The sequence below is a fragment of the Coptis chinensis genome, chromosome 3 (genome assembly GCF_015680905.1).
Source record: "Coptis chinensis isolate HL-2020 chromosome 3, ASM1568090v1, whole genome shotgun sequence".
NCBI lineage: Eukaryota > Viridiplantae > Streptophyta > Magnoliopsida > Ranunculales > Ranunculaceae > Coptis > Coptis chinensis.
The window spans coordinates 124,124,941-124,141,099 of NC_141458.1; the positions used below are offsets into that span (position 1 = coordinate 124,124,941).

The 16,159-nt window shown below is 37.7% G+C and overlaps 1 protein-coding gene across 1 annotated transcript; it reads left to right on the top strand.

Moving 5' to 3' along the window:
* The first annotated feature begins 1,554 nt into the window (after nt 1-1,554).
* On the top strand, nt 1,555-2,715 carry LOC147514148 (uncharacterized). The gene is made up of 3 exons (XM_086598998.1): nt 1,555-1,911; nt 2,004-2,246; nt 2,344-2,715. Exons 1-3 carry the CDS (start codon nt 1,555-1,557, stop codon nt 2,713-2,715), a joined length of 972 nt encoding a protein of 323 aa, XP_086455124.1.
* The last annotated feature ends 13,444 nt before the right edge of the window (nt 2,716-16,159 follow it).

Consider the following 16,159-nt stretch of genomic DNA (forward strand, 5'->3'; position numbering starts at 1 on the left):
ATGGAAATTGTGAAGCAATGGTGCGTCAAAACACTAATCCGCCAACACTATCTGTATAAGTTTACTTATTTATACCACTGGTTTTAACGATATAGTGTATGGTTTGCACGCCAATAGGAACGACAACTAGAAAATTTGTTTGACCAAATTTATTTTCAAAATCTTTAGTTTTGATGAATTACCTTTGTATTCCTATTATTTTCTATTTGTACAATAAAGAGAGAGTAAAATGGGAAGGAAAGAAAAATTATTTCCCATACGCATTTGAGAGTGGTGGTTAGGGAGTTGTGATTTTATTTGTTTGTACGCCATTGTCAAATAATTGGACTTAACCTAAGTTATAACTTCTAACTTCTAACACGATACTGTTCCAGTTTCTAGTTTATTATTATTTGTTTTTGGTGAGTTTAAGCATAGTAGGTTTTAATTTGTCTTGATAGTTGTTAGTAAAGCCCATTGTTGTTTTTGAATGAGTAAGTTCACCAATCCACAACTTTATTGTTGTTCTTCAAACACCAACAAGCAGGGGCAGAACCAGGATTTTAGATCGAGGGGGGGGGGGGGGTGTCATGGAGTTAACATTTAAAGATTTTTTTAGGAACCAATAATCAATGTCTACGGAAAATTATCTGAATATCTATTTGAGTTCATAATTAGTTAGCATTGATAAACAAAAGAGTTATCGCTTTTATTACTTTACCCAAAATGGACAAAAGAGTGTTTTCACTATAGACCCCTACAAACATAACAAAGAAATGTGCAAGAATAACATAACACATTAACATCACACTAGTGAAGTTTTGACCTGCGTGGATTCTTATCAAATACATCTATTATTGCATCCAAATCAACTTCTTTAGCAAATTCCCGTTCAATGTAAATAGCCATGCAATCTGCAAGAAATTCATCCCCCTTCTTATTACGAAGTCGTGTTTTGAGCAATTTCATAGCTGAGAATGCTCGTTCTGTAGTTGCCGTGTGTAAACAGTAAGTGTCAAGACAAGACGAACCAATCTATCAATCAAATAATAGATCTTTATCTTTCTTGTTTCAACTAGTCTTTGACATAATTTGGAGATGGTAGACAATTTTTGAAAAAGATGATGCTTTAGCACATCAAGTTTGTAATGTTGCAGTTGACTTCTCAAATGATGTATCTCTTGTTTCTTCGTGAAGTCTCCACAATAAAACTTTTCTGCGAGTTTGCAAATGTCATCAATGCAGAAGGACTTAAAAGCATCTTTCGGATCCAAAGCAGAACTAAGATAAAGAAACTCTATTGTTTCTTCTGGAAATCTGTTATTTAATTCTATCAACTGGTAATCTATTATATTATTAAATAACTTGACGCAGTAATGATGCTCAACTGTAATATAATCTTTATGTTGGCAAGAACGACCTGTACCCGCCATGTGTCGAGCACCCATATCAGGCATATCAATGTCATGCTTTTTGCAAAACAAAATCACATCACTAAGGAAAGCGTCCCAAGAAGATCCTCTTAATTCTTGAAGAAGTGCTTTCGTACTGGAGACTAAGCTGATAGCATTTAAAATGTCTTGGGACTCTTCTTGCAGGACTTTACACAAGACATTAGTAATGCTAGGGGATTATGATTCTGCTCGGTTTAAATGTTTCTTTGCTGATAACAATATTACTTATCAAACCTCTTGTGTTGACACCCCACAACAAAATGGGGTTTCTGAGAGAAAGAATCGTCCTCTTCTTGAAGTTGCCCATAGTTTAATGTTTCAAAGCAATCTTCCAAAGTTTTATTGGGCGGAGGCAATTCTTACTGCCACATATTTGATTAATCGTATGCATTCTTCAGTGTTAGGTGGAAAACCTCCTATGTCTGTTCTCTTTCCTAGTCAACCATCATTTTCTCTTACTCTTAGGGTGTTTGGGTGTGTATGTTTTGTTCATAATCTTCAACCTGGTCATAACAAATTAGACCCTCGTGCACTAAGTGTGTCTTTCTTGGGTATTCTCGTACACTGAAGGGTTATAAGTGTCACAATCCTCACCTTCGGAAATTTTATGTTTGTGCTGATGTAACCTTCTTTGAGGATGTATCATATTATTCTCTCAAGGGACAGGTGTCTAAAGAACCTTTCAACGAAGTTCTGCATTCTCCTGCTCCAGTACTGGAAGAGCACACAACTTCAGAACATGTGCATGATGGGCGAGAGCCTATTCCTGAAGCACAAACTGAGGGCGCACGCCTACTGCCATCTCCTACTTCAGTACTGGATGAGTGCACTATTGACTTTCTAGGCCCAATACTAGAAAAGCCGACAAGTTCAGCATATATACCTGATGGGCGCGCGCCTATTACTATAGCACAAACTGAGGGCGCATGCCTACGTACTCTATGCAACCCAACCGGATCATGTGCCCTTGCCTCCTTGCTCACCTCTGCCCCCACCTCATGTGCCTTTGCCTATTGATCCTCCTGCTCCTCCTTCTGCACTTGACATTCCTATTGCTCTCCGGAAAGTTAGACGCCCTCCTAGTAGCACATGTCTTCCTCGTCAGTATGCTCAGTATTCTATTTCTCAGTTTACCTCTCATGATCATTTACCACCACATGTCAAGGCATTTGCTATCTTGTTGCTCTCTGTCTCTGTGCCTACTAATTATAGAAACGCTTTATCTCATCCTGGATGGAGGCAAGCTGTGGAGGAGGAGTTGAGTGCATTGTACTCTAATTAGACTTGGGTGCTTACTCCTCTTCCTCCTGGGAAGACAGTGGTTACTTGTAAGTGGGTTTTCACAGTCAAACACAATCCATATGGCACTGCCTCTCGTTTAAAAGCTCAGTTGGTTGCTAAAGGTTTCACTCAGACATATGGTATTGATTACTCTGAGACTTTTTCTCCTGTGGCGAATTGAAGTTAGACTCTATGCATATTGTTATCTCTCTTACAGTTAATCACAATTGGCCTCTATACCAATTAGATGTGAAGAATGCATTTTTGCACAGTGACCTACAGGAAGAAATTTATATGGTGTAGCCTCCTGGTTTTGTTGTTCAAGGGGAGGGGGGCAGTATGTCTGAAGTCTCTATATGGGCTCAAGCAATCTCCTAGAGCCTGGTTTGCAAAATTCAGTCAGGTGGTAATGGCTAATGGCATGACTCGATGTGAGTATGATCACTTTGTATTTTATAGGAAGACCGAGCAAGGCATTATTATCTTAGTGGTGTATGTTGATGATATTGTTGTTACTGGTTTTGACAAACAAGGCATTGTTCGTCTCAAAATTAATCTCTCAAAGAATTTTCAAACCAAAGACCTTGGAGAAATGAAGTACTTCGTAGGCATTGAATTGAAGTCACAAGGTATCCTGGTGAAATTCATCTTTCATAGCGAAAGTATGTACTGGATCTGCTCAGTGAGACTGGTAATCTAGGAACACGACCAATGGAGACTCGTATGGATCCGAACAACAAACTCCAGTCAGATATGGGAGAGTTGTATGCGGATGTTGAGGGATATCGTCGATTAGTGGGCAAACTAATCTATGCCACTATCACTCATCCAGATATTTCTTTTGTTGTCAGTGTAGTATCTCAGTTTATGCATATGCCCAGAGTTCCTCATTTTTAAGTTGTTATTCGCATTGTGCGATACTTGAAAGGTTCTCCAGGACGTGGACTTGTCTATCGTTCAAATGGTAATCTTGATGTTGTTGGATATGCTGATGTTGATTAATTTGGTCACATGGAAGAGCAAAAAGCAAACAGTTGTTGCTAAGTTCAGTGCAGAGGCCGAGTATAGGGCTATGGCTCAAGGCACTGGTGAATTAATGTGGATACGCAATCTGTTACATGAGTTGGGCTTCCCAGTTTAGTTGCCTATACCACTCTATTGTGATAATCATGCAACCATTCATATTGCCTCCAACCCAGTATTTCATGAGAGGACAAAGCACATCGAGGTGGATTGTCATTATGTCCGGCACAAAGTTGAAATTAAGGAGATACATACTCCTCATGTCGCTTCCAATAATCAGTTGGCAGATATCTTCACAAAGCCACTGTTTCGTCTAGTATCTACTCGTCTTTGCAGCAAGCTGGGCATGAGTGATATCTATGCTCCAGCTTGAAGGGGGGTGTTGAAGTATACGGGCGTGTGCCTATCATCTGTGTAGTAGTTATAGGTGTGCGCCTATCAGTTCGGTCTGTCAGAACGGACCATGTTTAGTGTTTCCTATTTTAGTGTATTAGACTTATTTATATGAAACTAAGTGTACTGTAACAGTAAGAATAAGAACCCTAATTCTCTAGCCTCTATTAATCTCCTTCTTTATCAAATACATGAAGACCTTTAGTACTATGATGTTGTTATGATTCTCCTAGCATCTCACAACAATATTTATACCAAAAGAAATGGCATTGTTAGTGCATTTCATAGTATTACTCATTGTATATATATTTATTCGTAGATGATTGATTATTATGCATATATTAGCTTAGGTTTCGACTTGATTATTCAGTATTCATTGCTAGTAAGATGGATAGATATTGAGAATAAATAAAGAAACAATAGTTTTATTTCTTAGTCGTTGTAGTATAAATGAAGTTTGTGAGTACTTTCACTGGAAAACTCTCACGAGGCTATAACTCGTCCACTAGGGAATTCCTAATGGTTTAAGGCCTTGTTGCATATGGTCAATGCAATCACACTCGGCGAAACGAGATTGGTTAAAACTCCATTTTTGGTCACTTATTCTAATTTCTCATATTTGCTTGAGGACGGGTAGTTTGATAAGAGCCCAATTATGTGATTAATAAGTAAAAGTTAGTACTGTTATCGTGTTCTTATGTATTTCAGGCATTGGAGTCAAATATGTGCAGAAATGCACCCCTTTTGCAAGATAAAGGAGCAAGGGTTGGTTGCTAAGAAGTTCTATGATAAAAGGCCAAGATTCAAGGAGAAAAAACCTTTTTAAAGCCCGGTCAAAGCTGAAAAGTCAAAGTCAAAGCGGGCATAAATAATGCACAAAAGTCAGCAGAACTTTCGAAGGCCGTATCTTTGGACTCAGACCTCATAATTGGGCCTACCTTATGTCAAAACGACCGGATTAGAAAGAGCTTTATAATGTTCTAAGTCTTAACCCAATCAGAAGACCAGAAGTGGACGAAAAGGCTGTTAAAGTCAAATCCAGCTGAAAATCCCTTTGTAGACTGAAATAATAAGGTTTTGGGCTCGATTTTTCGGCCCAAAACATGGCTCCTCAGCCCATGCACGAATTTGTGGATCTTATCTCCTCCATATGAGAGACAAAGACTTAGCTCTTAATATAGAATTTTTTTTACTTGGCAATTATCCAATAACTTAGTTTTAGATCTAGTTTTTTTACATTTAGTTAATTAGTTTTAGAACAAGGAATGAGTTTTATTTTAGAATCAGATTTAGTTTTATAATAAAGAATTAGTTTTTCATTTCAATTTAGTTTTATGATTCAATTCTTGTTTAGCTTTAGTTTGTCCTAAATTCATAATTAGTTTGTCTTACTTTCATTTCCTAAATTCAGTTTTAATTTCAGTTGAATTCTTAGACTATTGTTAAATTAGATTTATAAAGTTTAATCATTTATTCAATAATGAGTTGTTCTATTTGTTCTTGTGTTAGAAATGATAGTATAATGATTCAAGGCTAAAACCTCCATTAGAGGGGTTTGAGGAAGCCTTGATGAAACTTGATTGTTATTAGCGTAGAATTGTTGGTAATGATCTATTCCATTATAGAAAGTAGTTAGTTCACCATGAGAATGAGTTTGATTGCTACACATGCTAGTTGTTAGTTGGTAGAGATTACCATGAACAATTAGGGATTAGAAAGACCCAATTGTTATGCGAAAACATTGCACTTCGGATTACGACAATTCTTGCTAGTTTATTAAGTTGAATTAAGGTGGAATCAAATCCCCCTAATTCTTTATCTCGATTCGAACCTTAGTATTTTAATTGCCATCTTATTATTTAGAACATTTCGATTACGTTATTTCCCTCGTTGTTAGCATAATTACATTAATCCGTACTCTCATTAACTTTGATAGAACTGATAATCGTCATTAACGTTAATTCTAAAGAACTAGGAGTGGAACGAATTCTCTACTCCACTTATTGCAATAGCATTGAGAGTGTAGAACTTTGATATATATACACGTAATAGCTTTAGTTTTACTTACCTTGTCGTAATTGTATTCGTAGGTAAAACTATCGTTTTTACATTTTATCATCTTATAATACGTGAAAGTGGTGGATTAAAAAATATTTGAACCAACATTCTCTTGTAGTAAAATAGATCACATGCACCCACACTGCTCTTTCATTATATGCTTGTTCTGCGGTGTTGCGCTTTTTGGCCATTGCGCTGCCTGTGTTCCATGAATGCTCTAGAGTACTTTCCCGTATACTCATAAGAATGCTCCATCAAGTGTACATTGCAGTTAAAATACACTATCTCATTATAAAATAGAATATGGATTCCAATAAGAGTAAAATAACTCATACTTACTCATTGCAATTCTAGTTATACAAAGTATACTATAGTACCATCTCGCCATATGGTGGGACGTCTCATAAATATATAAGACGATAGTACTGCAGGACGACGAAGTGACTTGTTTTTCCCTTTGAACCTACTTCATGGGATCTCCAGTCAAATAGGTAGGGTTGCCGTCAGTGTCGCCCTATATATGGGCATAAGTCCCATCCCCCTCGACGTATAACTACTTGCCTCCAAAAAGTGGTCTGGTCAGACATGTAGCCAAACGAAGTCCAACCTAACATAATCTCTAGCAGCTACTTGATTAAGTTATATCTCAAACTTACATGTATTCATTTCTCATTGCACATATTTCTTTATGTCTTAACTATTGCAATGAGACAGTTGCAAAGCATATACACATCAGGAGATTGTTTAGAGCCAATAGGAAGATTTGCCAAGAGGTTGCTAACCCACTCAGCATCATCACATGCCTTTTCTAAGGCGATTAGCTTGGATGATATCCAAGACACTCAATTTCCACCAAGGGTAAACACATAAATATTACTGGATCCAGTTTATAGCACATTACCCTTCCAACAATGATGGAAATCTACTGAATATAAGTCCATAATCAATGGCTCCGCTATAGTACTTGAATAATTTGACAATATACATCCAATGTTCCTTATAAGAACAATGGGTTATTAACTCAGTATGTCATTAATATAGGCAATGTCATGTCTCATATATATAATCCATCAAGTACAATAGGCTACCAATGATATTGACATATTTAGTATGAGAAAACACAAGTAGATTATTTTTTTCATAAGATGGATATTTGCCACAATCGATGTTAACACATGCTTACTATCATAATACCCATACTTTTCAATGAAAAATATTTCTACTAAGTGCTATAACAACATAATGAGACTGATATTAGCTTTTTTTACTACGTTAGAGATTTGACTCTCTAATTTGATGCGAAAGTGAACTCAAAGTTCCTTATTCACGATCTTCGTTTCGTAAAGTTGGAATAAGGATTCGAACCAACCTAAAGTCCAGGACAACTACAAATTGGTTGTTACTCTTAGGGAACTAGTGAGTAAGTTTACTACTAATGCTAGGTTTCTTTCCTATACAAACATTAAAGAAAAAACATTAAGATTTGAAATCATGCAATTAATATAAAATACAATTTACTAAAGAAAAGGTGGAGAGCTAATCCTCCTCATGTGAAAATAACATTTAGTTGTTGATTTGAAAAGGTTCATTTGATTCTTCCTAGACTCATAGACAAGCCCTAATGGAAGAAAACTTGATCCCTAACATGTATGGCTCATTAAAGAGTTCATACATGCTAGCAAGTGGAACCAAGCAATGACTTATCTCTAAGCTCATTACTTTGATTCCTAACTAGACACTACACCAACTATCATTTTGGGATAGGATGTAGGTCTAGTTGTTCTTCCTAACAACCTACCAAGCCAACCACAAATATTCTCCCTCACATGAGATGGATTAACTCCCCAAAAGAGAAGTTAGCTCATGATCTTTGGGATGATGAATTACAAGCTAGAAGAACAAAAGAGAGAGAAAGAAAAAGAAGAAAAACTAACTAAACTCACTTACTTTTTATTTATTTCATAGAAGAAAACCAAGGTTTCCTCTATTAAAACTATTACAAGCTTTCTTACAAAACAAAAAACTAAATAATAAGAATGACTAAGGAACTAAAATAATACAAGGTAAGGAAAAGAAGTCAAGGGAGTAAATGGAGTGTCCCCCCCTTTGTTTTGTTTTCTTCTTCATTTGAGAGACATCTCATTTCCTCCCATGTGAAACATCAAACCACATTTACTTCATTTTTATCCACCACATTAAAACAAAGTGACACCTTGCCTTTTTTTCACTATTAACACCTAATCTAATTAATTACATGCAAGGTGTCAACTTTGTACCAATAATTTGTCATTTTTGTCTTGACATGCTCCATGATTGATAACTCATCCAATCTTTGTTACGAGTATGAGAGAATAGGGTCTTTATATTTTTACACTAGAGAAATCTTTGTTTTCTTTCCTTCTTCTAACTGAGTTTTCCAACCTTGTTCTTAAGCCTCTAATTTTTTTTTTTTTTTTTTTTTTTAGATGGCTTAAAAACATAATTCTATTTTTCTTTCCTGAAGCAAGTAACTGACTTTTATTTGGGACAAGTCTTTCTCTTTATTCTTTCCACATTTCATCCTATTTCTCATACTCATCACTTAGTTAGGTTCTTTTATTTGGTTTAATAGATGGGTAAGAATTTTTTTTGGTGAAAGTGAAAGGTTTGATGAAAGGTTCAGTGGAGTGACTAGCGGTAAAATTTGTAACAGGTAAGAACTTTTAGCTATGTCGATCCAAAGATGGCCTAAATTCTCGCCTAGGGTTCGGGTGGTGATCAAGTAAGTAGATGCGTGATTTTCTCTAATCGGGAAAACTACTCCTCTGTGTCATCACACACAAATCACTCATGTCAAGGTTTTTGGTTAGATTCTCACAGGATTTATAGTTTAAGTAACTAACCGTTGGTTCCAGAAACTTACTGCTATGTATAATCGATGATACTTAGTACATGAATGTTCATGAAAAGATGTTTAAACTATTACATACATATTATCTTAAGTTTCTTAGAAACAAATCCTAATTCGGATATTAATATGAGATTTCTAGACAATTTTCATCATTGAAAAGGAAACAAGACTTTGTCACTAAGTTCAATTATTAACATGAAAATAAAAACTATATACAGGTTACAATTTGCCTAATATTTGCTACAGGGTTAAAGCACCCCCAACAGAACGATGCTTAGTCCTCGAAGTATCAATAATTAAAGAGAGAAAGTACCTGAGAACCGTGAGTAAAATTAGGGCTAGATTGCTGGAACAGAAAGGTTGGAGAACATAAAATATTATTCAGAAAAAAAACAAGAAAATGTTCAATAGCACACTAAACATAGCACACAAAATAAAAACAATAGCATACGAAATATGAAAAACAATAGCACACCAAACATAAGGTTTAGCTAGATATATGTACAATGGCAAGCTCAAGTTTACCATCCAGCAGGATGTGAAGCTCTGGCGTCCTCTTGAAGGAAATGCATTTCCTTAGCATCGTGCCAAAAGATAATAGTCTGCCAAATTTCTACCCATTCTTCGTTTCCAGATTTCCTCAAATGTGTCTTCATATTTTCATCCTTCGGGTAACAACGAACATGCCTCAGGTACCGAGCGGGACACTTCCATTGCCGAAACCTCAATGAACGAATGATTTTGTTTGCTGGGCACATAGAATCTACCTTGACCTAGTCATGAAAAGTAGCTGCAAACTGTGGGAAATGTGTCTTCATGATTCGGCAAGCGGTGACCGGTAAAAGTATATATTGATCCTGAAAAGTGCGAGCTCGTTTCAGGTTGGAGATAACACAACCTATGATGTTAAATAATGTATGACCTTGAGCTAGTGCACCGAATACGACGCAAGCAGCCTCATTGGCAGTTGAAAAATGCCCATCTCCCATAATGTTCAGGAGTACAAATAACATTGCAGTCCCCATGTTCATGGTCATGCTTGCTAAGGGAATGGTGACGTCACGCCATGCCACATGGCCATTTCCTTCTCGTTTAATCTCAAGACCATCACCGCGAAACGCTTGCCACTGAAAGGAACGGTAAGAATTATGATAGATGTAATGTCATGATGCAACAGGGTCGTGATATGGAAGATCCAAAGTTAGTGCAAGTTGTTGTTCAGAAAAAATATGAGGTGTGTCACCAACTTGGATTGTGAACCCGTCTAAGTAGAAACCATGCGCATGGTTGAATGCTGGTGTGTCTTCCATATTAGCATAAAAGTATGCAGCCAAACTTGGAGAATAAGTTTGGTCGGGGTTGAAGAATTAGGGAAGACCATCCGATGTTTGTAATGTAGTCACGGAAGAGATGGCCATAGGTATTGGAATCCATCATAGACGAAAAAGGATTGCTTCGGGAATGAGTTTGGGAGGTACCATGTGTGATGAAGATGCAATTGATGAAGATGCCATTGTGGATGAAGGAAAGAAATAGGTAACGACAAAGGCAAACGGATGGATAAATGAGTATATAAGAGAGTAGGCCTCCCGTAGAAGCACATGTTAAATTATATTAGTCACAACGCAAATGATGACAATCCTATTAAGCATTTCATACAAAAGAAGACACAAAAGTAAGACAAAATTCATAATACTGACGAAAAAAATAATAACATATCACGAGTATTTATTTATTGACTTAGTAATATTAGAAAATTATGGATTGTTATGTTGATCTTGGAGACGATATCGCATCTCCATCGTTTAGTTCTTCCATTTGTTGGCCGAAGTTGCATCCGAATGTCCCATTGGGCGGGCAGAGTACAGTTTGATTTTCCATTAGGAGAGCTTGATTTTGCAAGGATCGAGAATGATTTTCCAAGATCTCCTCCCCGCTCAACATCATGCATTGCTTGGACGATCTTGGAAATCTCAAGAGTTGTGATGATGATATTCCGATGAACGTGTAGTTCCCTCAAACCATGATGAAGAAGTTTAAAGCCTTCCATGGGATTAATAATGTTCATCATGGCATTTTCATCAAATAAATGGTCAATTTGAGCTTGGGTCGCTCGCTCCTCTATCGAGTATCGAGTCTAAAACCAACGGAGTAATCTGTTTGGAGTACTTTTATTTGTGCTCTTTGAAGGGGTGTCTCTCGAGAAATTATCGATAACCCCAACGCATCATAATCTATCGTTACTAAAGTGGGTAGGGTGCTTGACCTTCTTGTTTTCTTGGTGATTACGTTCCAGAGGTGTTGGATTAGACAAAAGTCATCTCTTTGAGTCTGCAAAATCCAAAGTAGGTGAAGTTGAGGCTTTGTGACTTCTGATTGGTGTGATGTACCTACCACATTGTGTCCCAACCAGTGGAGCACAACACGTTGATTTTGTTTCAAAAAGCGTTGAAGAACAATGTGATGTGTATTTTCGACTTCGTCATGAGATACGGTAGCTTGTAGTAAAGTTTTGGCAGAATCAAATGATGACTCTTGAAAAAGGGACTCCTGGGTATTCATTGGGATTTGAAGTATGTCGGAGATCATTTCCTTAGTCAATTCCGATCATTGTCCATAGGCATTGAAGTAGAATTTTCCATTTTCAGATCCGCTAAATTGGTAGAACATCAAAACCAATTCTGAATAACCAACTCTTTGAATGATATAGAAGAGGCCCATCCGCGACGTATGATTTCGTGTCAAAATAAGGAGAAAACCGCCATCTTCGAAAGTTTTCAGGTAGTCTTTCTTTGCCGCTTATTTTTCTTGGTTGATCCATTGGTAGTATTATTCGGGGGAAGGATAGTGAAAATTGTTTGAATAAGAATGGCTGAAAAAGAAGAGATTTATAGCCAATCTATGAGTCTGTACCAATCTGGATTCCAAGTGTAGTTAATGACCCATGTGATTATGAACAACATCAATGGGGATCCATAGTAAGTCTTGTCATGTAAGATATCCAAATACCATTAATGAGATGGTTCAATGTTAGAAAATACGGAGGAAAGTTTCACAGGGTAGTTAGACTTACATGTAATTTCAGAAATGATGATCATAACTCAGTAATAGAATATGGATAGAATAATCGAGCTGCATGTGTGACAAGTGTTATGCGTACCTTGTAGCGTGCACGATCTTCTTTGAACACCATATGTATCAATTAATTATTTTGGTGAGTTTTGGATGGCCTTTCTTTGTTATGGTTTGTTTATTTATTTACTTATTTATTTTATTATTATTATTATTATTATTTTATTTTTTTTAGAGAGGAAAAGACAACTAATATACACAAATATTTAATACGGAACTTCTCCATTTAATACGTAACCCGTACAAATGTGTGAGAATTATTTAACACACCATACTAATATACAAAATGAAAATCAGAAAAAAAAAATGGTTACATAGATCTAGATGTTCTGGATCATGTTATGCATGAGTGACAGGAGAATAATGATAAACACTGTTATCACGAATACTGTGATAGCCCATTCGCGTTGCTCCTTTTCCTATCACTCTATTTGATTCATTATGTTCAAGAAATTGAGACTTTGTGAAAAAGAATTTGTGAAGAGGGAGAGAAGGGAATGAGTGAAAGTGGAAAAGGAGAGTTGTATTTATAACTTGATTTCTGACCGTTGGAATCAGTCCGTTTGGTTCTGACCGTTGGGCTTTGAGAGTAGGCCCAATGCATCAAGGGACAACTAATATAGTAGGAATTACAATAATTGCATGACATAAATAATTTCTCATTTAAAACGTCTGGAGATACAAAATTATGAGAAATCAACCGATATATAATATTTTTATCACAAGAAAACTAAAAATGCAATGCATAAGGGAAATAAACAACTCTATCGAATCCTCCTGTAAGATGAACCCATTTACGCCGAACCAGGCCACTAAAATTAACCCGCGGCGGGTCGAAATGACCGGTCCGAATGTGGCCTATAGATCGTAACAATTGATCTTGGAATTGCGGTGATTTTTGCCAACATCATTATCCGAAAACGGCCTTGGCGATTTCGCATTTCTTGCTTTGGAAGTCATTTTGGGAAGTAATCATCTCTTCCTGACGAAGAAACATCCTGCGCATACTAGTGTTCATGTGTCTCAAGGCTTCCATGGGAGTGTTGATTCGGTGCATGGTAGCCTCATTAAAATAGTCGGGTGGTGAAGGGGGAGGAGGAGGTACGTTATCACACTCAATGTCATCTCTAGCTACTGGGTCCCAGTGGTCCAGAACACAAGTCTCGAAAATTCTGAAATTCTCGAAAAGACCTTGTTGGAATGAAAGGAGTAGTGGACTGGAACCCTAAATTAAGCATAAGCCGAAAGTAACAAGTATAGCAAGAGGAGTCAATTGCGTTTGACGCTGTCAGAAGAATATGGCCCAGAAAATGGACCATACAGAAAGTGTGCTTCTTCTCCCGGAGGATCCACAAAGTGCAAGAATGTCTTGTTCACGCCGACGCGTCTTTGAAGTTCCAATGACGTTGCAAGCCAGCCATTGAGTGACGGCTAGTTGGTTTCGTCTGAGCGAGTGCTGGTACACGCAGTTTGAGCCATCATTGTACTCTCTCTCGAGAAGCGTGTCAAACATCAAATCCCTCGTAGTCGGATACTCTGACAATAACAAGGTCGGACTATCAGAGTTAATCGGAATCTGTGTTGTATTCGATATTAACTCTAGCGTGAGTTCACGTTCCAACCCACCCACCGTAATCCAAAATTTATCACCCCGAAAACCTCCATTGTTGTAAAATTTCAACATCAAATCTTCAGAATAATGAGCTGGAATTCTATGCAAGAGATATTCCCACTCTCTACTAGCAATTTTCTCATCGAAAAATGGGTGAAACATCCCGGAATTGTAGAGATTTCCGAAATTTCTCTCAACTGTGATTCGCCTTCGTGCTGCCATAGCGCGGTGTAGATGATATTTTTAGGGTGGAAATAGATAGTATTGTTGGAGGAGATGGTGCTGGAGGAAGGGGATTCAATTTGGTGGAGTTTGGCCCACGTGCGCGGGTTGAATTCACTGCTGGCGATTCGCGTGCGCGAGGGTTGTGTGGGGGAGACCAAGATCCGGATTTTTAGGGGGAAGAAATAAGAGGTGTGGACGCGTGGTTACCCCGCGTGTGGGTTTTGTAGCCGGGTCAGTGATTTTGGGTTAAGTCCAATATTTTTGCCCAAGCCCAAATGATTTCCAGAAATTCCCCTTATGTCCCGAATTGTTCCGAAATTTCAAACTTGGAATTTCGATTCGTTTTAACTCCAAATTGAACCAATGAGATATCAAAATGATCGGCATTAAAAATTTCATCCACTGGAATATGACATAATCACATTTAAACTAATTTTTTTTTTAAACTTTTTATACAAATGTACAAGACGAAAGGAACGTGTCAACAACACCGGAAATCCAAATAAAACAACACATCACAAATGCCTTTAACTCGTGCAACTTTCATGTATGTCGGCTCAAGGCTTAACCCAATTCGCCAAATCGGTGGGCTTAACCTTTATGTTATAGGGGCCTAGGGTTCAGGACGGTACCATCCCTGACCAATGTGCAATGGTCTAGTAATAATATTACCCTTAGTACATATGGTATAGCCTCAAACCGCCCGATGATACGATCCACATAGAAAACCGATCGGGGTTGGCCTGGTGGAATCCATTGCCCGCACGAACTAGAAAATGTCCGATGTTGCATATCACGACTCTCTTTGGGTACCATGCTTGGTGCTAAGGGAAAAATGAGTATATACATGTTGAGTCTTTTAACGTCAGATCCTCAAGACGAATGTGAGTCTTTTAACGTCAGATCCTCAAGACGAATGTGAGTCTTTTAACGTCAGATCCTCAAGATGAATCCCAACCTGTGGGAACAACGGGACGACGACGAAGTTTATCCTACTGAGTTGGTGTCAGACAATAATATACCTTATACCGGCTCATCTCGGATAGAAGATCAAGACCGACGAAAAAGAGTTTGATCGTTCATACACCACCCCATCCTTTTCCCGCCCGCTTTCGAAAGCAAAAGTACTACGACCATTACCTATTCGAGATGGGTGAGATTTGGACCAAATGATGAATGGAGTTCGCGAGGAAGAGAATAGAAAAGGGAGGAGAAAGAAGGAGTTGAAATTTTTGGTACCCATTGTTTTCCAGGAGGCACGTTTGCTCGATTATCAGAAGACATTTATACTCGGTTCTGAGTAGAGTTTTTGTGGACTATGGTTCCGGCTTGCAACCACACACTCTAGGGATTTTTAAAAAGAAATAGAAGAGGGCCCGGCTACCCAAATGGTGTACTTTCTCTGTTTAAACACATGGAAAGAAGTACACAATCGAATCTATTAGTCTATATAGACTGGGTCATTGAGAAGAGTCTCTTCGACATCTGGAGAGCACAACTCATGATAATGTTTAAGGCGTTGGCCATTTACTTGAAATTATTTGTCATCATTTACGTTTTCAAAGAAATAGCCCCATAAGGGGTGACAGCAGAGACGGTGAAAGGACCAGACCATCGAGTCTTTAATTTTCCTGGAAAAATGTGTAATCTTGATTTGTACAACAAAACTTTTTGACCCACTTTGAATTCTTTTCTTAATATGTGCTTGTTATGCACTCTTTTCATGTTGGCTTTATAGGATTTCGAGAGATCATAGGCATCACTCCGAATTTCCTCAAGCTCATTTAACTGCAATTTTCTCTTCACGCCTGCCGCGTTAGTATTATAATTGAGGCTTTTGATGGCCCATAGAGCACGGTGCTCAAGTTCAACCGGCAGATGACAAGGTTTTCCAAAAACGAGGCGATAAGGAGACATCCCTATAGGTGTCTTAAAAGCTGTTCTGTATGCCCACAAGGCATCAGATAATCGTAGAGACCAGTCTTTTCTAGATGGATTGACAGTTTTTTCCAAAATGGATTTGATCTCTCTATTAGAGACTTCTACTTGACCACTGGTTTGAGGATGATACGGAGTTGCCACTTTGTGCGTGACTCCATATTTCTTTACTAA

Excerpts from the sequence above, each read along its gene's own strand:
- LOC147514148 (XM_086598998.1), top strand. The coding sequence starts at position 1,555 with ATGTCTTGGGACTCTTCTTGCAGGACTTTACACAAGACATTAGTAATG. Across the intron at positions 1,912-2,003 it reads CTCTTAGGGTGTTTGGGTGT|GGTTATAAGTGTCACAATCC; the intron begins GTATGTTTTGTT and ends CGTACACTGAAG. Across the intron at positions 2,247-2,343 it reads TACTGCCATCTCCTACTTCA|CACAAACTGAGGGCGCATGC; the intron begins GTACTGGATGAG and ends CTATTACTATAG.